Here is a 23,585-nt window from a genome sequence, read left to right on the forward strand (position 1 = left end):
TCTTTGCTTTTCCTGCCAAGTGTTTAGAAATGGGGAGGGGCGGGAGGAGCTTAACAATGCCATTTAAAAAAATCTCTCTTGAGGGTATTCTTAGGTGAGTCACCTAAGCAACGCTACAGATACTGGCAGACCTCGGAGAAGGAAGCCCCACTTTTTGACTTCCCTACTTCCCTTTTCCCTCCCCCCCCCCACCTTGTTTGGGATTATCTCACTACATATCCCAGTACCAGTGCACCTCCCTCCTGCAATATGCTCACGCTCCAGCCTCAAGAAGTCCCCAAAGTCATAATCTTTTCTTTTTTCAGAGTTGTGTCTTAAACAGATACTTTATTGATGTGTTTAGAAAAGTGGAACTATAAAGGGGCAGGATTGCCACCTCTCACGACCCCTGGCAACCAGAAAGTCAGTAGAAAGTTGCATATACATTTTTTGTACACATATTCACACACATTCTCTGAAGACTCCCAAGAGGAAAAGCAAAAGAAAGTGATGATAGACACTAGAAGTGGAGGTGGGGTAGGAGGAGAAGAGTGCTTGTTTACAGAAATTTCCCCACTTCTAGCCTCCATCTTCAACAGCTCTCAACTTCTGGCATAATAGGGATATGTAACATAGTGTCAAAGGAGAGCTGGTGTCTGGGTGGAAATGTGCAATGTGCATATCTGTGTGTGGTTTAGGAAGGCATAGTATAGGGTTGTGATCCAAGAAGTGGAGGTGGAAGGAAAGGTTTTCCTGTGGTAACAAAGCAAAAGGATGTGTGTGGAAAGGGGTTGAGATGATGATTCTGGGGAGTAGGTAATTCCATTTCACCTTCTTATGGGGCAACATGGACATGGACACGGTGCCAGGCATTGCTGAGCACACCTCGCAGGTTCCAGATTGGGGCCACGGTGTCTGGTTGCACATTATAGCTGTCATCTACAGCTTTACAAACAATGTTCAATTCCTTTCTCCCAGCTGGCACAGGGGCTTGCAGCTGCCATAGTCGCCAGGCCCAGGCCTTTCTGGGACGCTGTTCCTCTCCATCCAGCTCTGCCACGTGCCAGGTTAGGCCCCCATCCAGAGACACATCCACCCTGACCACAGCCCTCCCACCACCACTCCATGCATAGCCCTTGATAGTCACCTCCCCTGATTGTACTGTCTCCCCATCCTTGGGTTCTGTGATGGCTGACTGGACAGGAAGTTCCTGAATAGATGGAGCTGAGTCAAAATCTACTGTGTCCCAGTCCACAGATGGAGAGAAGCCTTTATAATCCCGCCGCTGCCAGTGACTGTAACTTTCCTCTGGTTCCACACTCACTTTGCCCAGCCATTTGACATGGCGGGCACCCACCACACCAGGAACAACCACTCGCACAGGGAAGCCATGGTCACGAGGCAGAGGCTGCCCATTCATCTCGTATGCCAGCAGGACCTCAGCTTCAGGATCCATGGCCCGAGCCAGAGGGATGGATGCTCCATAGGCAGTCCCTGTGGGGTCTGAATCCAGTCCCTCAAAGCAGACGTGGGCCTCAGTTTCACAGAGTTGGTGACCAGCCTTGGCTAACACATCACAAAGGCGTGCCCCAGCCCAGCGTGCAGTGCTAATGGCCCCGATATTCCACTCCAGACCTCTCACTTCTTTGAACTGAGTCATTTCAGAGCGCCGGTTGCCAGCACACTGCAGAGTTACAGTGATCTCGTGTTTGGGGAACTTGTACAAGTCATCCAGGGATAGGCACAGTGACTGACCCCCAGGTGGCCCTACTACATGCAGACGATAGGTTTCTGGGTCCAGGTTAGGTACAGGCAGATGGTTCCGGGTGAAGAAGATAGGGTTAGGTGTGATATAGTTTTCCGTCAGCAGTTCAGGGGGGGGCTCTGCATTAAAGGGGCGCTGGCTGTTGACCTTCAGGGCTGGGTGACGTACGGGATCATCAATGTAGGGGTCAGAGGTCTTCAAGGTGGAAGGTACCTTGTCTTCAGGGCTCAGCTCCCCAATCTTGTACTGAGCCAGCATCTCACGCACATGGGGCTGGTTATGAACAGCATAGAGGGCCCAGAAGGGCTCTAGAGGACCCCCTGCTGCTAGCATCAGCTTTGATGGCCCCCCAGGGTGTAAGTCCACAAATTCTGTAACATCAAACACCTCACAGCCCAGAGTCACCCAGATCCTAGTCTCAGGGCTGCTGTGAGATCTCACTTCCTCTCTTGTGTATACGTGTGGTGACTCCTGAGTAGCCTGCAGACAACGCAGAGGTAAGGCAAAAAGAAACATAAACAGTAAGAAGGAATCACTCTTGCTTACCCTGACCCAAACCATAAAGTCATGGCCACTGTGAAAGAGAGGTAGCAGATTTCATCTTTACTCTGCATGAAGACAGTATCACCATGGGCTCTGTGGTAATAGCCTGGGTTGCCTGGGGAGCTTATTAGGGCCCCCTTGTTCTGACAGTGAAGTCCCTTTCTTCCCCACTTACCCTGCACCGGTGGTCATGATAGGCCAACACTGCACCCAGGCCTAGCAGAGTCCCCATGACTTTCCATCCCCCGGTGCTGGAGTTATCACCAGAGAAGGCAAGGCTGGGGCACTGGGGCTGAAGTGAATCATCTGTAGAGCAAGCCCGAATATAGAGCCTTGAGGGGGCTGACTTGAGTCTGGAAGAGAGAGAGGTCCTCTTAGCAGCACACTCCTGATCATAGGAAAGGGACAGTGAAGGCCTGAGGTTTACCAGGTTGGCCATTGGTTCCTTCAGTTGGGACTTAAGTTTCTCCAGGGTTGAGTGGAACAAGCAGGTGAGATATGGCTTTCCCTTTCCTCCTTAGTATCCAGTATTTCAACTATCTTATCTGGTAGATAAATGTCATAAAGATACTGGGGGTGGGGAATATGGGCTGAGACACAAGTTCTAGGATGCGATGGCCTACCTGCAGGCCTGTCGGAGATGGGGGATCACAGCCCTGTGCAGCAGCATTGTGACAGACCTGTGGGAAAAAGATTCCAGGATCAAGATAAGGAGTTCTGGGAGGGGATGATATTAGTGAAACTTGAGGAAATGAGTGGAAGGAAGACAGAGGTCAGCAAGGTGCTCTCTGGGCAAATGAAGAGACTTTTTCTGTGGTAATGAGGCCAAAGGAAGGGACTATGTGTGGGGGGAGGTCCAAATGGGTCCTTAGAGAAAACATAAACGACTTCAAAGAGACTGTGCTGACAGGATGGAAGGGAATGGGGCAGTGGGTAGGGGGCTTCTAGAATCACCATCCTCCATTCTCTACTCTATCCACTACAGAGACCAATGTTCAGGGCCAAGGGCCTAAAGGTCAGAAGCCAAAATGTCGACTGTCCAGTTTGCTGGTTTATTATTTCCAAAGTCAGCAGAGGACAAATGAGAGGCAGACCAACTTAGGGACAAAAACATGAAAAAGGCAGTGGCAGCCTAACAGGGTGAACCAGCTCAGATTCTGGGGAGTCGAACTGTTTTGGGTTTGTGAAATGAGCCTTACCATTAACCAGCCCCATTTCCTGGGCAAAATACCAACTCACTCAGAACTTATGTCCTCATCTATGAAATGAGATCTACCTAGCAGAGCGGCTGTGAGGAGCAAACGCATAATAACATGGTTTTTGAAGGCCTTTCAGTCCCTTCCTTTCCTTCTACCAACCTTAGGAAAAAAGAAAATTGAACCTGGCTGGGAACTGGACTCCAACCTAGGGTTCTCACCCCTACCTTGTCTATGCCATTCCCGTGAACTCAGCAAATGGAGAAGTTAATGGCTTTGGTGTCAGGGAGTGGGCTAAAGAAGTAATTTTTCCCCTCTCTGCCCTGCAGCAGTTCGTTCCTCACAGCATTGAGCAGCTCACTGACCCCAGGAAGGCCAAATCCAGGAAGAGTAAGAGTCCCAATTGCTGGCGAAATGCTAAAAAGGGGGGCAGGCCGAGAAACTGTGAAGGAGATAGGAACAGGAGCAGTCTGCATTTTACTCCTGGGCCATGGGATCCTCACTCTCCCTCCCACCTGCCCTCAGTCCCAGCAGCCCACTTGAACCAGACGGGAGTGGTCCAAGTAGGACTGACTTGTGGGTAAACTTGGTAAACCCAGTGTCCCAGGTTTGGGAGAAGCAGCCTTCTGCTCCAAAACAGACGCCACCTCCCTTTTGCGGGTGGTGACGCCTCACCCCCCGGGGGGCACTTTAGGTAGGAGGATATGTCCAACTCCAGAGCACAAGCACCCAGTCCAATGCCATTGCCCAGCAGCTGGCACAAGAGTGTCTCGTAGCCAACACACTGCGCTCCTAAGAGGAGCAGCGGGAGTGGAGGTGGTACTGGGTTTTTGTTCGAACCCATGGGGTTCGGAGCACCCCCGGGTCCCAAGGCCCTGGCCATCTCCCAGGTTACCAGTCGTTCCTCCTCCTCCTCCTCCTCTTCCCACTCCCAGTCCCCAGCCCCCTTACCGGATTCGGGCTCGGCGTCCGGCGTCCGCAGGGTGGCTGGCTTACCCGCCCGGCTCCCAGAGACTGCTGGCGAAGGGGCGGGGCCAGCATCGTGACGTTGGGGCCGAGTGAAGGAGCACTCTCGCCTTTCTGTTCATCCCCCAGCTATTGGCTGGCCGCGCCTGCAAGCTGCTGTGCCCGCCTTCTGGAGGCGGAGGCAGGAGGGGTGCCACGAGGGCTCGGAGCTAAGACTGGCTGTTTTTTGTTTCCAATCCCCGCTCGACAAGGAATGGGACTCTCACTGTTGTCCAGAACTGGGCAGTGGAAGGTGACGAGGACTCCAAAGCTTGGGCGGAGAGGTGGGAGGTTTTGAGACGCCCCCGCCCTGCCCCTACGGCTGTGACACAAGGTGCGTTCACTGAGAAGGCCTGGGAATCCAGCCGGCATTCTCCCGGCTGTGAGCTCCACCTCTACCCTGTTTTTGACAAACATCTGTGTTGCAACTAAAACAGCCCGGTTTGCCTTTTAGTGAAAACAAGGTCAAGCGCTCAATTCTCTTATATCCAAGAATAAATACAGAAACGAAGCTTAAATGGTGGTTCAAAGACTAGTTCCCTTGGACATGTCTATTTTCTTCCCAAAGTACAGAACAATACAAATACCGACTTTTTTTTTAGTTAAGCCAATTAAAAAATCATTGTCATAACTAGAACAATATTTTAATACCCCCAAGTATAAAGATTATAATCGCTCATAATCACACAGTGGAGAGCACTAAGAATACGTTTGCCATTATCCTTTCATCCTTTGGTGCAGTACTGAAAACTTACTTTGTTATTGGCTGGCTGTGAACCTGAGGCGAACGTATCCACACTGCCCTCTAGAGGCCAAAAGGTTGAACTACAACCTTACTAAGTGAAGGTCTTCATCTTTAATTTTGGAAGATCATTTCCTCTCCCTTTCTGCTCTCCTAAAGTGAACTAGAGCTTTTGTCAAGAATCATTGAGCCCTGGGGGGAGTACTAAGAGACAGAAGGAAAGGGGAATCGGCAGTGAAAAGGTGAGTTTGGCCCTGAGGGTTTTGGAAATTCCAGCTCAACCGTGTTCAATTAAATCATTGAAGAGGTCTGATGCCCAACCTATCCTACCAGCCTTGAAAATTGGGCTCAGCCCAAGAATACAGAGAAATCAGTTAGGGACTGTCTGAGACTGCAGGATAAGACTTCTCCATAATAACAGTGTCATCTTGTGTGCTCCACACATACTTTACACAATTGACCTTTGAACCTCAACTTTTCTTCATTTTACAGAAGAAGAAACTGAGGCAGAGAGCAGTTAAGTACCTAGGTCAAGGCCACAGCTGATAAGTTGGTAGATGGGATTGTAATGCCAGCTCTGTCTGGAACCAGTCCTTCTTCCTGTACTTCTGCAACCATACCTGATCTTTCTCTGTGTCATTCTCTCCCACCCACCTCCATTTAGACCGTGATGGACTGAAGGGCTTCAAGTACAGTAGCAAACAAGAGCAGATCTAGGAGAAATTTTCCTGTTGGGGTGGAAATGATCAATTAAAAATACAAATTTAGTGCTTTCTTTAACCTTCTTTAGGTCATGGACCCCTCTAAGATACTAGCAAGGCAAGCAAGGCACACTTTCCCTGGAGAAATGCACATAAACTTTTGCAGAATACTTCAAAGGATTCACAAATACCTTTCCTTCCAGTCTCATCAATTGTTTGCCCAGAGGTCCACAGACCACACCCCCTACCCCACCCTGCCCAATATGTATTAAGAGGTCTATAAAAATACGTTACGTCAGATTTGATGAGCTCTCTAGTGGCTTGGGAATAGGAGTGATTAAACAGCAATAAAGCGAATATTTTCCAAATTGGGCTATCTCACTATTCAAGAAAGATTAAAGGGAACTTATAAGGAAGTACGATGACGTAGGAGAGGGTATATTTCTGATTCACGAAAACATTGAATGCCCTTTCTTCCAAATTTCTAGTATCAAATAGCAAAAAAAAAAAAAAAAAAAAAAAAAAAAAAAAGAGAAAAAAAAGAAAAAAGAAAGAAAAAAGAAAAAAAGAAGCAACACTCCAATACACTTTTCTTTTTTTTTTTTTTCCTTTTTTACTTACATTAAATACATCGGTAAATCAGCAGTCGCATTCTGTTACCACGATTGTTATGTTGGGAGAGGAAGAAAAGGGAAAAAAGGCAAATGCTTTCTTAGAAGAAAAAAAAGGACACCCCCCCACCCCCGCCTAAAAAAAAAACCAACTGATCAGAAGGGAAGAAAAAAAATGAAGAGCTGGGAAATAAAAACTAAGATCCCCAAGCCCAAGCCCAAGAAAGCTCAAAGGAAAGCAGAAGAACTGGTAGGAAGTAGAAGGACTGGTAAGAAGTAGAAGGAAAGCAGCAGATAGGCCTAAAAGCTAAGGCCAATCCTGTTCCTAAGGGGGCTGGGGAGGGGAGAAAAAGCCTGGAGAAATGGTTTCCCAGCCCCAAGGCAATGAACCACTTCACTCCCATTCCAGGGGGAAAGATGCACAGAGAAAAAACAAACAAACAAAAAAAACCCCTTCATTTCTAAGGAATTTAAGAGAGCGATCCTAGTTCTTCCACTTATAAGGATGCACTGGGTGCTTTGGGGGGCTAGTGGGTGCTGGGAAAGGAAGAGAAAAATATATGTGTTTCAGGGCCACGGGAACTAAGGCTGCCCCTGGAAAAGGAAGGGAATTGAGGCCTAAGTGGAAGAACCTAAGCTGGGTCCTTCGGAATCTCAGCTTCAAGGATTTCTCAGCTGCTCTGGGACAGAGGGCAGTCTGCAAATCAAAGGGTAGAAAGGTTCCAATCCTAGGTCACTGTGACCTTTCCTATCTTACTTCCCCCAATTTTCCCAAAATTCTGGGCTGGAACAAGGAGTTTAGAGCTCTCTCTTGCCTTGATGGCTTCACAAAGATATGCTAAAACACCGGATGAGAGAGGCCAAGAAGAGTGGCTAGAGATTTAGAAGGGACCAACATCCTCTGGTGACATGAGACAGCTGTGATGGACCTTCAGTGGCAGTTGTTCCCTGTCCACAGGAACAGGTGTTATGATTTGAGGGGTCCACAAGTAGGCCTGTGGTATTAACTTCTAGTGGTACATGGATTAAACCACTGGCTGGGGGTGAGTATGAGGGTAAGAATCGGGGGACTAAATGGAAGATACTAACAAAGGAGAAAAGAAACAGGGCCTGATTGATGGGAGGTGGAGGACAGAACAGACTGTACAATGGGAATAAAGATCATACCTATTTACAGGGAAGTAGAAAAGACACAGTAATGGTTGGATCAAATTGAATGTGAACCCTAGGAAAGGATAGAAAACTCCTCCCTCCTGCCTGACACCCCTCTTCACTCCCATACAATGGCCTAGGCTATCCCGAGACCACTCTCCAGTTGCTCAGTTAATTCCCCAGGAAAGGCAAACCTATACTTGAGAGCTAGGTTGGCAAGAATATAGGTTAAGAGTCAGAGCTGGAGGAAGCAAGCAATGGAGACTGGACTTGAGTAGCTGCCACTGGTCCTGTTCTCTACAGCCCCTCCCCAAACCTCATATATATACTACCTTGGGTTCCATTTAATTAAAAAGGTGAGAGGGCAGGTAAATCAATCAAAACCCCCATAAAACAAGTATCCCAACTGAACTACCACCAATTAAAGTGCAAACTGCAGGGGAATATAGTGGCTGGGGCTGAGGCCATCTAAAGGCCAGAGAAAAAAATGCATATGTATAAATCAGAGGATGGGATTCAGAAACTGGTCCCTCCTCTAATTAGATCACAGCAGAGCCAAAGATGCAGGCAACCAGTGAAGATTCTTTGGAGGACTCTGAGGTCCAGAGTCTCCCCCACTATGGGGGAGAAGCTACCTAAGAGGCTGGGTGAGGGGGAAATCAGGCCTTGGAACAGTTCCAGAGCCACAGGTGACACTGCATCTCCACCTCCTCTACCTCTGCCCAGTTAGCTAACAACACAACTCCCACCTGGTACCCGAGAGCTTGCCTTCCCGTTCTCATCTCTACCTAGAAACACCCTCCACAAGGCCAACTCATGGAGACTGCAGTGTTTTCAAATACGAGAAACTCCAACCAAATAAAAACAAAAAGGAAAGGTTTCCTTACTCCCTCCCGCTCTGAGCCTTACTCTCCCCCAGGGCCCTTTAATGTGACTGAACTGGAAACCTCCTTCCTCAGTTCCTGGGTTCACCACCTTCTCCATCCTGGGGAGAGGAGGAAAAGGGGATCAAGAACAGGGATTGACCAAAAGCAGAAGGGGAAGGGGCAGGAGACAAAAAAATGTTTTCTGGAAAAATGAGGAGGAGGAGGAAGAGGAAAGATAAGTAGGTCACTGTCTTGCACCTATAATACAAAGTGAAGAAAGTTTGTTTTGGAAGGTAAGTCCTGGGGGATCTGACCCCCAAGCCCCAGAGTAGGGGTAGGAGGCCAGTGGCAACAGCTGCCTGGTGTTGGTTGCTGAAGCGTTAAAAAGTGCCATGACGGAGCTGTCAGGAGGCAGCCCTTGGGAGCCAGGGCTCAGTGTGCTGTTACCGTAGGGGCTGTGTGCTGAGGGGTGGGGATGGAGGTTATTTCTTAGCTCTCGTGCTAGCTCCATACTTGTTTGCTGCTAGCCACCCCCTCAGTTGCTACAACACTGGCTCTTGTTCTGCTGGGACTGCTCATGGAGATCCACACCCCGGCTTCGGCCTGCTGCACCCCCCAGATTCTGGGGTTCACTCTTTGGCAGCTTCTTAGCTAGAGATAAAAAGAGAAGGGAAAAAAGTATGGTAGATTTTACTCATCTCTCCAAAAGACTATTGGGTGGGGGAGTGATATAGGGAAAGGGGAAATGTGAGAGATTAAAAGAATGTTTTGAAGAGGGGAAGGTTCACTTTTGTAAACTACATTAAAGATGTGGGGGGATGGGGGCTAAAGCTGTAGCCAAAGGATGGAAGTCATAATGGAAAGTTATTTCCATACCTAGTTTTCACAGCAGGAGACACTCCCCTCTGTCTTTACGACTTGGGCTAGTGATCTTGCCAAGAGGCAAGGCAAAAAGACAGGAAGACCCCAGGCTGTTCTGACCTTACCTATTGCCAGGAAGAGGTCGTTCACGTTCATAGCTGTCTTGGCTGAAGTCTCCATAAACAATAAGCTGTTGTCATCTGCATACGCCTGGGCCTCCTGCAAGGGGTGGGTATACTGGTACTCAGAATGTAAGACAGGAACAAGTACTGTCTTTCCACTTCCATGTAGCACCAGAACTAGGTAGTATCCTAGGTTTAATTGCCCTCTGAGCCAGCTGGCTCTGGACTCATATTTTGGTGACGACTTCCTCAAGGATAACTCATGGTCTAGACCATTTAATCCAACAAGCAGATATCAGGAATCTTGATAATGAGGGAGAAGGTAAATTGGTTGGGGGCTTTTAGGTTGTGACACTTGAATAGTCCCTTACCTCAAATTCACCTGCTCCCTCTTTCCTGTTTTCACATTGATACCCCTATAGCTGGTACTCCCCTACCCCTCTGCTCTGAAGTTTTTTTCTGACTCCTCTAAAATCTCCTGGCTGTCATTAGGGTCACAGTATTGTTGTATTTAGCCTGGTGTGGAACTGGGGAATGGAGATGATAAATGTCCTCAGATGAGGTTTTCAGAGAGGGCAGGTTTGGGGACTGAAGTGCCCAAGTACAGAGGGAGTGTGTTACAGAGGGATTCTATGGGCCAACTTACTTCATACTCCACCATGCGCTTATTGGCCAGGTCAGCTTTGTTCCCCGCCAGGGCAATAACGATGCTAGGACTGGCCTGTCGCTGTAGTTCCTTTACCCATGTCTTCGCCCGGGCAAAGGTTTCCTAGGAAAACATGAGGAAGAGAAGGTAGGCTAGAATGACTGCCAATCTAGGCCCATCACCTTCTTTTTTTTTAACTTAAGATTTTATTAAGTAATTTCTACACCCAACGTGGGGCTTGAACCCACAAGCCCAAGATCAAGAGTCACATGCTCCACCGACTGAGCCAGCCAGGTGCCCCAGGCCCATCACCTTCAAAACCCTGTCTCAAAACTCACCTCTTCTAGGCAACCTTCCCTCACTGAAACCACTTGTGTCATTACCTCTGTCTTACCAGCACTTGGGAGTAGAATTTATACTCTTATTTTATTTTGCCATTTCAAGAACTTGTTTTTTCTTCCCCACCTAATTTAATTCCTATTAATAAAAGCAAGAAACTTCACAGCCCACTTACCTGATTAGTAATGTCATAAACCACAATGGCAGCTTGGGCACCTCTGTAGTACATGGGGGCCAAGCTATGGTATCGCTCCTGCCCAGCTGTGTCCCAAATCTCAAACTTGACTGTTGTGTCATCTAGACAAACAGACTGGGTGAGGAAGGCCGCTGTGGATGAGAGAATGGAGGGGAAGAAGTTGTAAGTAGGAGGATCAATGGGAAAATCCCAGCCCCCTTCATAATATCTCCATTCTCAGTCTAAGACCAGTTACCAACCAGGTCATTCAGCTAAGGAAAAGGTTTAGAGTTCCTCTCCTTATGTATAGGTCTTAGAACCAGGATTAAGACTGCCCTTGGCTAAGTCCTTCCTGCCAGAAGTTCCTCTAAGTAGTGGGGGCACATAAGCTATGAATGTTAGAGAGAGGAGCTGACACTTACCTCTCTTCTAACCAAAATAGAGGAATAATGGATAGTGACAGAAAATAAGTTTCAAAGGTCACATCAATAATTAATTAGAAGATTTTAAAGACTGATGACAGATCCCACTATTAGCAATAAATTTGGCTGTTACTTTTTTATATAATCTTCTGCTGGTCCAAGAACACTGCATTTCCAAGGTTACTAGTAAAAGTAGGGAAGGTATAACATGGGAGTTCTCATAAAAGATCTTTTACTAAATTACCGCCCTAGGGAGTAGTAGAAGGGAGAAGGTAGCAAAGGTGGGAAAGGCAGATGTCTTTTATCTTTTATATTTAGTTCCAGCCTCTTCTACAGAGCTTTTCCAAACATACATGTCTACACCTCCACCAAATTCACCCTACTTCCCATACTGATCAGTACATCTAGGGCAGGGCCCAAGCATGACAGGATAAAAATGTTCCCCAGGTGATTCTGATGTACACTTTTGATTATGAATCACTGCTTTAAGCCAACCCTGCTCAAGATGACACCAACTAAACTTCAATTGGATTAAGAGGAAGTGAGAGGAAGAAGACAAACAGATTAAAAAAAAAATTAGTGATTTTCTTGGTGTGCAAAGGTCAACCTTTCTAATTTTCTTCTAGGAAGCAAGAAGACAAACATATCTATTTTTTGGCATTATGACAATTTTTTTTTTCTTCTGTTTTATAAAGGATTTCTGTTCCAGAGAGCTAAAAAGGCCAGCTCCACAATCAGGTCTCTAGATCTCCCTTCAAAAAAGCCTCACTACACACTGAACCTCCTCTTTCCCTGAGGTACTCACCTCCAATGGTGCTCTCCTGGTACTCATGAAACTGCCCTTTGACAAAACGTAATACCAGACTAGACTTCCCCACTGCAGATTCACCCAGCAGGACCAATTTGAACTGGCATATTTTGCTGGCCTGGGGCTGCCCATTGGGCCTGGCTGTGCTTCTGCTAGTCATGGCTAGATTATCCGAATGGGAAAGGGTGGAGGGAGGGGGGATGCCACAAAGCGGCAAAGGGGGAAGGGGGAAGGGGAGGGGACTTCAGGCTTCAACAGTCCTGCAAGAAAAAAAAAGTGGGTAAAATTAAACACCGGGCCATTGCTGCTGCAATCAGTTTTAGAGAAAAGATAAATCTCCTAATTTCTTTGCTCCTATGAGGACTTAATAATTAAAATCAACCCCATTAACCCCATCAACCCCACGGAGAGGGTCCCAGGTAGCTGACACTCAGTGGTAAGAATGCGGAACAATAAAATAAAAATTGCATCGGAAGTGGAGTCTGCCCTACTACATAATCTCCAACTGCTAAGGGAGCTGAAATGGAGAGACTGAAAATGGTATGAAATAAGTTTATTTCCCATTACTTTTCCACCAGATCTTCAAATAGCAAATTGATCAATTTTTAGTTGGCCCGAAGAACACCCATATCTACCCACAAGTACCGTAGACCCCCAGTATCTCCTTGGTATCCCTGGTGCTGTCCTTCCCCTCACCCCCATCTTTTTTCTAGCTTTCAAAATGAGAGATGCACTCTAGGGGTGTGGGATGAGTCACCCCTCCCTAGGAGCAGAGGGGTAGCTTCTGGGTCCATATCCTTCATACACAACCAGTCTTCTTGATGTTTCTGAAACTCTAACCAGGGTCCATTTGCCAGAAAAATCTGTCCTTTATCATTTCTGGTCAAAGGTGAGTAGAGAAATAGACCATAGACAACTAACAAACCGCATTCAGCATCAACTCTTTCTTTTTGCTTCTGCCACCTCTCTGAGTCTGAGAATCTACCATGTGTAAGAATCAGTAGGCTTAACCTCTCAACTTGCAGCTGTCTTCCTGGTGCCTAGGGATTAGATTACTCTCCACACTAAATGGGCCTAACAGCTGTAGCCCTCCAAATTTGAAGCAGAGAAAGGTGTACCTTTTGACACAAGCAGGAGTCCAGAGGATGATGCAGGGATAAGTTTTCAAGTGATAAACATTTGATGAAAAGAAACTGAACCACCTTTTTTTTTTTTTAACCTCCCAAGGAGCTTGGAAAGCTGGTGGTTAAGAGGAGACAGAGACAGAAGTGGAGACTTCTGAGAGTCTAATCATCCAAACCTGAATATATTTCATCATTCTGATTCTGAGGGGAAAGGAACTATAAGATTCAAAGGTGTTAGCATGATTAGAATATGCAAAACTTCTGTCCAAAACCTAAGCATTACTTTGGTTGTACTTTGTTCAAATTAATCTTTCTGTTCTCCAAGGCTGATTCTAATAACTCCATAAACATACTTTATGGCACGTGGGGAAACATTATTTTGTCACTATAGCAAGATGCTTTGGAGTCAAATCAGCGTTAACAATCTGTAATTCTAGTAAAGATAGAATAAAGATAGTAAAGAGAAAAATTATACATGAGGCAGTGCAGAGGAACAAAGACTATGAAGTCTAATTCACTGGGTTTATTTTACAGTTTTGCTTACTATCTGTGAAGCTTTGGGCAGATTACTAAATCCATCTGTGCATTTCTTTCATCTGTAAAATGGGATAATAGTTTATGGGCTGCATAAAGCTGTTGTGAGGACTGAGATAACACAAATGAGTATTGACAGGGGCATCTGGGTGGCTCAGTTGGTTAAACTTCTGACTCTTTGATTTCAGCTCAGGTCATCATCTCATGGTCATGAGATTGAGCCCTGCCTTGGGCTCCATGCTCAGTGTGGATCCTGCTTGGGATTCTTTCTCCCTCTTTCTCTGCCCCTCCCCAGCATGCGCATGTTCTCTCTCTCAAAATGAATAAACTTAAAAAATAAATATGCGGCAAAAAGTGCTTCATGAATATTAAACCACTAATCATTTTTTTTGAGTGTGCATGTGTGAGCTGGGGAGGGAGAGAGGAGAAAGAATCTCAAGCAGGCTTCACACCCAGTGTGGAGCAAAAGCTTGACATTCTATCTCTGGACCCCGAGATAATGACCTGAGCTGAAATCAAGAGTTGGATGCTTAACCGACTGAGCCATCCAGGCACTCCTCATTATTAACGACATCAAGAAATTTCTCTGAGCCTTTCCTTCCACCTTTATAAAATGGAAAAAACACCTAACTCACAGAGTAGCAATAAAGGTTAAGGAAAAGACATATTTAGCATAGTGCTAAAAAATAAGTATTGTTGGGGAGTCTGGGCAGCTCTGTCGGTTAAGCATCCAACTCCTGGTTTTGGCTTAGGTCGTGATCTCAGTCATGAAATCGACCCCCCCCCCCCACTTTCTGCCCCTCTTCTGTTCGCACTCTCTCTCTCAAAATAAATAAACTTGAGGAAAAAAAGGTAAGTATTATTTAGTGGCCCTGATTTACAGAAAAGATCAATGAGAACTCCAAAAAGTCCCAAAGTAGACTAGATTAAGACAGAGGAATGTAAGAAATTACTCTGATTCTACTGGGTATTTTATATTCCCCAGGCCAGTGAGTCCTACGAATCCAGATACACACAGGCTATTTTGTGGTGTTTTCAGTGGTTCATGAGGAAATGGTAAAAATAAAGACGATATAGCAAGTTTTTCATAAAGCTAAATTTATTCAATTTAAAAGAATATTCTCTGTAACAAGACTTCTAACTTCTTACTTTCTTAGTATCAATTTCCTCTCAAAGGTAAATATGTATTATATAGAAAAACCTCTAACACCTATTGTTAAAAAGTTGTAGTACAAAACACATGGTTGGATCCTACATATGTAAAACAAAATTCTGCATATAAAACATTTTGGAAGAATACATACAAATTTGTTAACAATTTTGTTACCTCTCTCTGAGGAGAGTAGGATTGAGGAGGGTGTTATGTGAAGGACTTAAGAGTTTTTCATTCTACCAAATTCTTTTTTTTTTTAAGAGGAAATATATATTTTTTAATTATATTTTTAGGAAGCATTTTTTTTAAAAGCTTTCTAAATAACTGTTTTAATGCTTTAAAAATATAATGGTGTTGATTGGCAATAGTAAGACTTCTAAATACCAGTATGTGGGAAAACAAAAACCCTCAAATTTAAATTAATTGGTCCACAAAATTCTAAATTCTGGGATCCAGTACTGCAAGAATCGGTATTAATTAGGTTCTTAGCCACTAGTCACAATGCTTTAGCTCTTTTTCAAACTGGGGGTTGTAAACCAATAATGACCTTGAAATCACTTGTGGATCATGATCAGTATATTAAAAAAAAGGGGGGGGGAGTGCCTGGGTGGTTCAGTTGGTTGAGCATCTGACTCTTGATTTTGCCTCAGGTCGTGACTTCGTGGTTCAAGAGTTTAAGCCCCATCCATGTCAGACTCTGTGCTAACAGTGTGAAGGCTGCTTGGGATTCTCTTTCTCCTCTCTCTCTCAAAATAAATAAATAAATGTTAAAAAAAATTTTTTTTAAAGAAAAAAATAACAAGTATGTTGCAAATAAGAATCATTTTGTGAAAATGTTTCACTTTATGTACACACATTGAATTATGATGTAAAATGTTTTGTTTTATTAGGAGTCATGATTAAATTTTGTTTTTCAACGTTTATTTATTTGTGGGACAGAGAGAGACAGAGCATGAACGGGGGAGGGGCAGAGAGAGAGGGAGACACAGAATCGGAAACAGGCTCCAGGCTCTGAGCCATCAGCCCAGAGCCTGACGCGGGGCTCGAACTCACGGACCGCGAGATCGTGACCTGGCTGAAGTCGGACGCTTAACCGACTGCGCCACCCAGGCGCCCCAGGAGTCATGATTAAAAAAAAAAAAAGTTTAAAAAACTGCTCTGGAGAGGCCTGACAAGTTAGGAGGGGTTAATAAGGATGGGAGGACGTCTAGTCTCTCGCCAGCCTATAGGTTATGGTTACTGTTATAAAACTTCTAGATGAAATTAAGATGAGGGCTGATTATAGCTCTCCAGGGGTCAGAGGATTCTTCAACCCTGCTACTGAAGTTATGACACAATTATGAAAATGGGGAGTCAAATTAGACAGGGGCAGTCCCGTGTAGTGCTGGTAACGGCTTTGGAATCAAGCAAGGTTGGGTTTTACACTCTGCTTTGCCAGTTAAAATCTACTGTGATCTTACGCTACTCCCTTTGCCTTTCTGAGCCCTGGCTTCCTTATCTATAAGGATCTTTGGGGAAGGAGGGGGTTGGAAAAAGTAGTAAAAAGTGAAATTTGAATTCACTTCCAAAGTTCTGGGTACATTTAAGAAATTCCTGGGGTGCCTGGGTGGTTTAGTCAGTTAAGCATCCAATTTCGGCTCAGGTCATGATCTCATGGTTCATGGGTTCAAGCCCTGTGTCAAGGCTCTGTGCTGACAGCTCAGAGCCTGGAGCTTGCTTCAGATTCTGTGTCTCCCTCTCTCTCTGACCCTCCCCTGCTTGCGCTCTGTCTCTCTCTCTCTCTCTCAAGAATAAACATTAAAAAAAATAATAATAATAATAAACATTAAAAAAAAGAAATTTCTTTCCCTTAGAGTTTCTCAGAATCTGTGAGGAATGATTTTTAAAAACATATTTATGTGGCACTTCATATACAGTTTCATAAGAAAAGATAGGCCATCATAACTCTACACTTTAGAACAGAAAACAGATGACACAATAGGAAAAAACAGATGATAAGCTGATCAAGTTTCCTTTAGGTGACATACATATGCTATATTCTTTTTTTTTTTTTTTTTTTTTTTTTTAATTTTTTTTTTTCAACGTTTTTATTTATTTATGGGACAGAGAGAGACAGAGCATGAACGGGGGAGGGGCAGAGAGAGGGAGACACAGAATCGGAAACAGGTTCCAGGCTCCGAGCCATCAGCCCAGAGCCTGACGCGGGGCTCGAACTCGCGGACCGCGAGATCGTGACCTGGCTGAAGTCGGACGCTTAACCGACTGCGCCACCCAGGCGCCCCATATATGCTATATTCTTTAAGACACAACAGGAAAAGTTACTAGATTCTTTGACTTATTTGCTCACCTTTTCTTTCTTTCCTTTTCCTTCCTTCCTTCCTTTCTTTCTTAAAGTAAGCTCTACATCCAAGATGGGTTGAACTCACAATCCCAAGATCAAGAGTTGCATGCTCTACCCGCTGAGCCAGCCAGGTGCCCCAATTATTTGCTTACATTTTCAACTATTTCAAAGCATGTGATCTAAGGGGCAGAACACTAAGCCTCAATGTTACTACTTTACAAGGAGAAAACATGGGAGTTAGAATTGACTGAATTTTCATAGGCACATGGCTCTAGGCCTGGGAAAATAGTAGTAGGGAGTAGGGGAAATGTGGAGATAGGAAACAGTCACAAGCACATTCAGGTTGCAAAACCCTTGTTACCCCCACAGACAAATCAGCAAACTTTCTTGCTACTAAGCAACCTTGGATTGTCACAGATTAGAAACTAGTGGGTTAGAAAAAACTACCTCCTACCCGATGTGTCACCTCAATAATATGTCTTACCTTCCCTGTTCACAGTAATTGATGGGCTGCCCATCACTGTGCCTTGGTCTTCAACCCCAACATGTATATAAGGCTATTATGTTTTTTTATGCAATAGCTAGACTCTCAAAAGATCAGGGGTACAGATGTGAAATAATATACATAAGATTCAAATGATTCCTAGTGGTGACTTTTTTTTTTCCTAAGAGTTGACAGTAGGCAAATGATCTGTTCAAAGACAAAACATAAACCACTGCCACCCAGCCAAGTGGTGTGATGATTACCTTCAAACCTGAGGCAAAAAAAAGGGAGGACAAGGAAGTTATTCTTCCCTTCAACCCTTTCAGACTGGGAGAGAAAAAATCAGATTTAACTTCCCTTAGAAGTGCAGCTCCACAAAAATGGTTTATCAAATGACCATTAACTAGGGAGGACTGAGGTTTGACCATGGCATCAGCCCACTGGGGAGGGGAAGGTGGAGGATGAAGGGGTCAGTTCATTAGTTTGGGTAGCTCCCCTAAACGCTCAGGAAAAGTATGCATAGGAAAGGTTTCTCAGTTTGCTGGTTCCAGCAGAGCAAGACTCTATTCTTCAGCCCCCCTTCCACGTGGTATCTTTGAGTGTCTGAGCCAAACACATTATGAAGCCTCTAGAAGACTATCACCTATTAACAGAGACTAACTTCCAGATACATTGCCACTGGAGTCTAGCCCACACTCAAATGTCAGTCCCATAAGGTCAGTTTGCCAGATAAGAGGCAGTCTAGAGGTCTAGTCCAGTCTCTGTATTTTACAGGTAAGGTAACTGAGGCACATAATATTAATCAACTTGCCAGGTGTTACCATACAGACAGCTATCACAAATAATATTAACTTGCCAGGTGTTATCATACAGACAGCTAAATCTCCTTTTGGTAAGTACTCCAAGTCATGTACTCTTGCTAGTAGTATACCACTATACCTCTTAAGGAAGCAGGAGATGCTAACTCTGAATTGAACCCTGAAGAGGGCACCAGGACTGGATGAAGAGCTTAGATTGGATAGTTTCTGCCTCTATTCAGTTTAGATAAGTACTTCCTTTGGGACTAAAACCAGGTAGACAGACCCAGGACTTCCCTGAGAACTAGAATCCAATTCTATATTCTTCTAACAGAATAATTCACTCATTACCATGCCTCTCTAGAAGGTCTTGACCAACCCTGCCAGGAAGGCTGAAATGGAAATAATTTAATGGAATAAATGATAGGGAAAGAGTGGTAACTTTTACAAGGGTCTGTGTGCTGGGGACTATTGTAAGAGATTTAATGATTAGGGAAGATAGGACAAAAGCCAGTGAATACCTTCAACTCTCAACTTCTTTTAGACCCCAAATTACTAAAATCTTGAACTGAGGGTTCTACTACTTGGCTCTCTCATTGTGTTGACCAATGTTAATTAATGAGTCACTGTCTTAAATGAGAGAGTCCTTCCACTTTCCCCCACTCTCCCTTCCATTTCCCTAAGAGGTAAAAAGCATACTTATCTCTTATCAGTATGGTAGTACAAACTCTATTGACCTAGGAAAGATTTGGAATGTCCTTCCCCACTTTGTGAGACCAGTAAACTCGTAATTTATCTTTTAAGGCCAAGCTTAAATGTCACCTTCTCTGTGAGACACCTTCTCACCCAGCAGAATTCATCAGTTTCCTCTGGGGTCCCCTAGAATTACGACGGTATTTCTATCACAGCATTTATTACATTATACGAGTTCATTGTGTGTGTTTGTTCTGCTGAACTATCAACCTCTCAAAAAGTGTTACTATTTTTTTTTTTATGTCATCTTGACTTTCCAGCACAATGCCTGGTCCCTAGTAGGTGTTCATTAAATGCTCTCTAAATTAATTAAGGCTAAAGCAGTCCTGCTTTCCTCCTTCATCTATTCTTCCCCTTTTTGTGCCACCTGGATAGCTTCTTAGTTCCATTTGGGAATGTTTTTAATAGTCCTCAGAATACCAATTCTCTCCCTGGCCTCTTTGTGATCTCCCTTGGATGGAGGGCCCCCTTGAGACCCAGCCCACAAAGTACTGTTGCAACTCACATGGGCTAACTGCTTTTCCTGTCACCCGTTACTATGCTCAGATGGCCTAATCACACCCAATATGTGGCCCTCCCACCTTAACACTGAAGCAACTGTGGCTTAAAACAAGTTCCCTGAGTTTTCAGTTAATGTTAAGTGTTAAAAAAAACTTTGGGTCATTATCTCTATTAATTCCTGAACTTGAGAAACACAAGTTAAAAAAACAAAAAACAAAAAAACCCACCATCACACCACCACAGAGTTAGAGGACATTCTGAAAAGGTATCCACTGCCCCTAAACCAAAGCTACAGCCTGGCTCAGAAATCTGCACACACTTTGCCCACCTGGTTGGCTCCTTACTAAGCTCAGTTACTGTTCAATGACTAATTCTTTCCTAAAACACTCTTGGGAAGTGGGAGTGTACTGTGTAGGGTTTTAAGGTATCCTTCCTCCTTGAGGGCTGTTGCATTTCCTTATTTTGAGTTTACTGTCTTACACTTTGGTTACTTTCCAATCTGAAATGCTTTAGGATTAGGGAGCAGCCTACACACTTGCTTCTCCTAACTTATATATCCTCAGAAGTCAAATTCGTATCAATGCATACAAACAAGCAAACTACAGAAAAGCAATCCTTGCTCCTGGGCAAGGTGAGAGTTAGAAGATAGGAGGTATGACTTGAAGGACAATGGGAAAGCCCTCTTCTCCAAATACATTTTTATAATTCTGGATCTGTGTCAGATTGTTTCTTGAAGGTAGACTTGGATTAAAAAGAAGGTGGAAAAGACAAAAAAAAAAAAAAAAAAAAAAAGTCTAGAAGAAAGGGACACAATACCACCAGGATGTAGAAAATGGCAAAGCCTGTAGAGGATTAAAACACACACATAGACACATATCCACACAATTTTCTCTAGGACTGGCTTTGCAGAAGGAAAAGAAAAACTCCTGGGGGACATAATTGAAGTTTCTCAGGGCACTGTACAAAGGCTGGGCACATTAGAGGGCTTCTAGAGCCAGTAAGAACAAATTCAATTAATAAGGTGGTAGTATGAAATGTCCTAGCTGTACTGAGGTTTAGAGGAAAACCAATTTCAAATCCAGAGAAACTTGAGAGCTTCTCACATCACTACAGAAAGACAGATACAGGGGCCCCTTAGGAGAGCCACTGTCTTCTTTTGGGTTAATGAAAAGATATTCAATGAATGTCTGAACACGCAGAGGCCATGAACCAGAAGACGGAGGTCTCAAATTCCTCACTTTAGCAAAGATGCCAATAATTCTCCCAAACAAAAAGATTTACCTCAATGCTTCTTTCCTGCCCATAAAAAAAGTATTGGCCATCTATTTGGGCATTTCCTAGGATAACGAATGCACAACTGGGGGATGCTGGGGACGGGGGGTGGGGGGGTGGGGGGGTGGGGAGGTGCAGTGCTCTGTGTTTTAAGAAGGTGAAGAGGAATAACCCAAAGTATAGCTCTCTGCTTGTATGAATTTGATAGAAGACAAAATGATCTGTGAAAGGAGCACAATAAATAAGAGAGTATCATTCCAGAAGAGAAAACTGGAAAGAATGAGAGACCAGAGTTTAGTGGGAACATGAAAACAGAATTGCCTTTGGTGGCACATCCCCCAAAGTAAGATTAGTCTGATCTGTTGTCTCTTATCTCTGACCTTTCTGGATAAAATGAGCGAAGTATGTATGTGAAGATTTACACTTTTTACACTTCTGTACAGCCTGAGTATTTAAAAATATGTACATATTACTTGTGTAATTAAGAAGAAATATAATCATAAAATACATTTGTATAAGAGGGTAAAAGGAGGAAGTATAAGGGAAAATCCAATAAACTCCAACTATAGGGGACTAAGGAGATCAGAAGACCATTAAAAATATATGGGGGGGGGGGGTGGAGAATGTGATTCCTGTGCCTTAGTAATCCATCTTTTTCTCTACTCACCCGTTCCTCATATGCCTCACTGTTTGACCCAACTTTTACCTGGGCTCCTGAAGAAGTAGACAAAGAATAGGGGTGATGCCAACCTTCTGGAATGGAATTTCTCACTCTTCCTCCAATCCCTTCCTCAGTGATATCACCTCATGTTTCCAGGCTTGTTCCACCTAACCATTACCTGCCTGGGAAATACCCAAGTTGAAGTCCCATAAAAGTTTCACCAACTATGGTCAGAAGATTTGTGACTGGGGATCTCTTAAGCCCCTTTCCAGGGCGGATAATACAATCGCTGATCCCCTGCTTCTAGGTCAGAGATACTGTAACCACCATAGATCAGATTATTAAGTGAGAACAAACACCCCCCCAAATCCAACTTCTTATTTCTTAGACAGCATTGCACCCTAACCCAGCTGAGGTTGGTAAGAAGAAACACAGACTGCACCTTAAACCAGTTGAAGCCAAGGAAAAGTGTAGGGAACAGTTGGAACAGCCAACAGTCACAATTTTTTTTTTTTTTTTTTTTTTAACTTTTGTCATCATTCGCTACCCCGGGAGTACCAAAAAACTTCGAGTCACCACAACTCACCACTAAGAGGAACAAAAGAGTGGGTCCTTTCAAGACCCAGATCCTCCAGTCCACCCATGAGCATTCCCAGAAGCTCCCATAACTGATACCAGGCCCTGCTTCCACTTCTCCAACTAACTAGTCTTCTAGATTAGAAAAGCTTTCCTCCTTTGCCTCAGTTCTCCCTCAATGAACCCAAATCCCTCTCAGCTCAACTCAGAGCACCCTAGTTATTTTCATAATAGACACTTTCCCTGAAGAGAATGCCCCTTACCCAACTAAGATGCCTTCTCAGGCCCTTCCAACTAGACAGCTCGAAAGCCTCAGCCCCGGTTATCCTCGCGGCCCGGGCGTCTGATTTGACCCCTCCGCACCTCCCGGCAAATGGGCTTACCTCACCCGTGGCCCCGTCCCTTTCCCCCAGCTCCTCCCTCCTCAGAGCTGCTCAATGAGGCCTGCCCCTGCCCTCACACAGCCCCGGGCCTCCCGCGCCGGCCCTCGGCCCCCGCAGGCCGCCAACACAACCCGGCCGCCTCCCGGCCTCACCAACTTCGGGCTCCCAGCCCGCCCGGCCCCCTCCTCAGCGCCCCCATTAGGCCTGCCGGGGCCCGGCCCCCTGCTCCCCTCTCCAGTGGGCCGCCCTGACCCCTCGCTGAGGTCCAGACCCGCCTCTGCTCTCAGGCCAGTCCGCTCTCCTCTCCTGGGCGCCTCCGCCCCTGCCCTTGTGGGCTCCATCAGCCCGGTACCTGGGGCTCCGTCTCCCCCGTCGGGCCCAAGCCTGTGTCGAACAGACAAACAGCTGCAGCTCAACCAAACCTCCTGCCCCTCCTCCTCCTCCTCCTCCTCCTCCTCCTCGCCTTGGGGTGGGGGCCCCAGCCAATAGCACGATTACCCGCCTACCACCAAGGGTGGGCGATGTGTGCACTAATCCGCCAATCCTCTGGAGAAAGGCGGGCCTCTTCCGGCGCCGTCACCAACGGGTACCAGCGAGGTACTGGACAGGCGGGGCTCCGGACCAATATAGAGAAGGAAACCTCGAAGATGGACGAGGTGAGGAGCCAGTAAAGAGCTAGCTTTCTGAGACAGGGGGCGGTTCACTGCTGACAGGCGTACATATCAACCAATAACATCTCGACGCCCTCATGACCCCGCCTTCTGACTCATAAACATCTAATCAGGTGAGTGATGGAGGCGGGTCCAAGTGAAGACTTAACCAGTACTGGGAAAATTCGGAACTTGAATGGCAGGCAAGGCGGGTTGAAAGTAGCCTTAGGAAGGCCGCTACTGACCTTCGCCCCTCCCCCCGAATTTGGCGGGGGCTGACTCTAGCTCCCCGCCCTTTATGACAAATTGGCGGCGTAAAGAGAAATATCTCACCTAAGGACCCGGAGTCCGGGAATTAAAGTATAGCTCACGTCGGTGCGTCCTCCTTTTTGTGGGGCCCCAGAGACAGGAATTTTGCGGGTG

At 45.4% G+C, this 23,585-nt stretch overlaps 2 protein-coding genes across 6 annotated transcripts; both read right to left on the reverse strand.

The window, feature by feature from the left end:
* Positions 1-307: 307 nt before the first annotated feature.
* Positions 308-4,860, reverse strand: SUOX (sulfite oxidase). Of its 3 annotated transcripts, none has more exons than XM_086713115.1 (4): positions 4,435-4,860; positions 2,911-2,967; positions 2,463-2,640; positions 308-2,224 (listed from the first exon to the last, which is right to left on the reverse strand). In XM_086713115.1, exons 2-4 carry the CDS (start codon positions 2,955-2,957, stop codon positions 815-817), a joined length of 1,635 nt encoding a protein of 544 aa, XP_086569241.1. In that variant the 5' UTR covers positions 2,958-2,967; positions 4,435-4,860; the 3' UTR covers positions 308-814. The 3 variants fall into 3 exon arrangements, with proteins under 3 accessions (XP_086569241.1, XP_086569242.1, XP_086569243.1); XM_086713116.1 differs by lacking the exon at positions 4,435-4,860 and adding an exon at positions 3,711-4,395; XM_086713117.1 differs by lacking the exon at positions 2,463-2,640.
* A 1,659-nt stretch (positions 4,861-6,519) lies between these two features.
* RAB5B (RAB5B, member RAS oncogene family) lies at positions 6,520-23,025 on the reverse strand. 3 transcript variants are annotated; one of them, XM_025927069.2, is made up of 6 exons: positions 22,865-23,025; positions 11,931-12,193; positions 10,704-10,855; positions 10,190-10,312; positions 9,547-9,640; positions 6,520-9,211 (listed from the first exon to the last, which is right to left on the reverse strand). In XM_025927069.2, the coding sequence occupies exons 2-6, from the start codon at positions 12,091-12,093 to the stop codon at positions 9,096-9,098; spliced, it is 648 nt and encodes a 215-aa protein (XP_025782854.1). In that variant the 5' UTR covers positions 12,094-12,193; positions 22,865-23,025; the 3' UTR covers positions 6,520-9,095. The 3 variants fall into 3 exon arrangements, with proteins under 3 accessions (XP_025782854.1, XP_086569246.1, XP_086569245.1); XM_086713120.1 differs by lacking the exon at positions 22,865-23,025 and adding an exon at positions 22,788-22,807; XM_086713119.1 differs by lacking the exon at positions 22,865-23,025 and adding an exon at positions 13,052-13,195.
* Positions 23,026-23,585: the final 560 nt, after the last annotated feature.

Source organism: Puma concolor, chromosome B4, assembly GCF_028749965.1.
Source record: "Puma concolor isolate L17-30 chromosome B4, mPumCon1.1.hap2, whole genome shotgun sequence".
In the NCBI taxonomy this organism is placed as follows: Eukaryota; Metazoa; Chordata; class Mammalia; order Carnivora; family Felidae; genus Puma; species Puma concolor.

Excerpts from the sequence above, each read along its gene's own strand:
- SUOX (XM_086713115.1), bottom strand. The coding sequence starts at position 2,957 with ATGCTGCTGCACAGGGCTGTGATCCCCCATCTCCGACAGGCCTGCAG. Across the intron at positions 2,641-2,910 it reads CATCTCCGACAGGCCTGCAG|ACTCAAGTCAGCCCCCTCAA; the intron begins GTAGGCCATCGC and ends TCTCTCTTCCAG. Across the intron at positions 2,225-2,462 it reads ATCATGACCACCGGTGCAGG|GCTACTCAGGAGTCACCACA; the intron begins GTAAGTGGGGAA and ends CGTTGTCTGCAG.
- RAB5B (XM_025927069.2), bottom strand. The coding sequence starts at position 12,093 with ATGACTAGCAGAAGCACAGCCAGGCCCAATGGGCAGCCCCAGGCCAGC. Across the intron at positions 10,856-11,930 it reads CCAGGAGAGCACCATTGGAG|CGGCCTTCCTCACCCAGTCT; the intron begins GTGAGTACCTCA and ends TCTCATCCACAG. Across the intron at positions 9,641-10,189 it reads AGCGCATGGTGGAGTATGAA|GAGGCCCAGGCGTATGCAGA; the intron begins GTAAGTTGGCCC and ends CACCCCTTGCAG.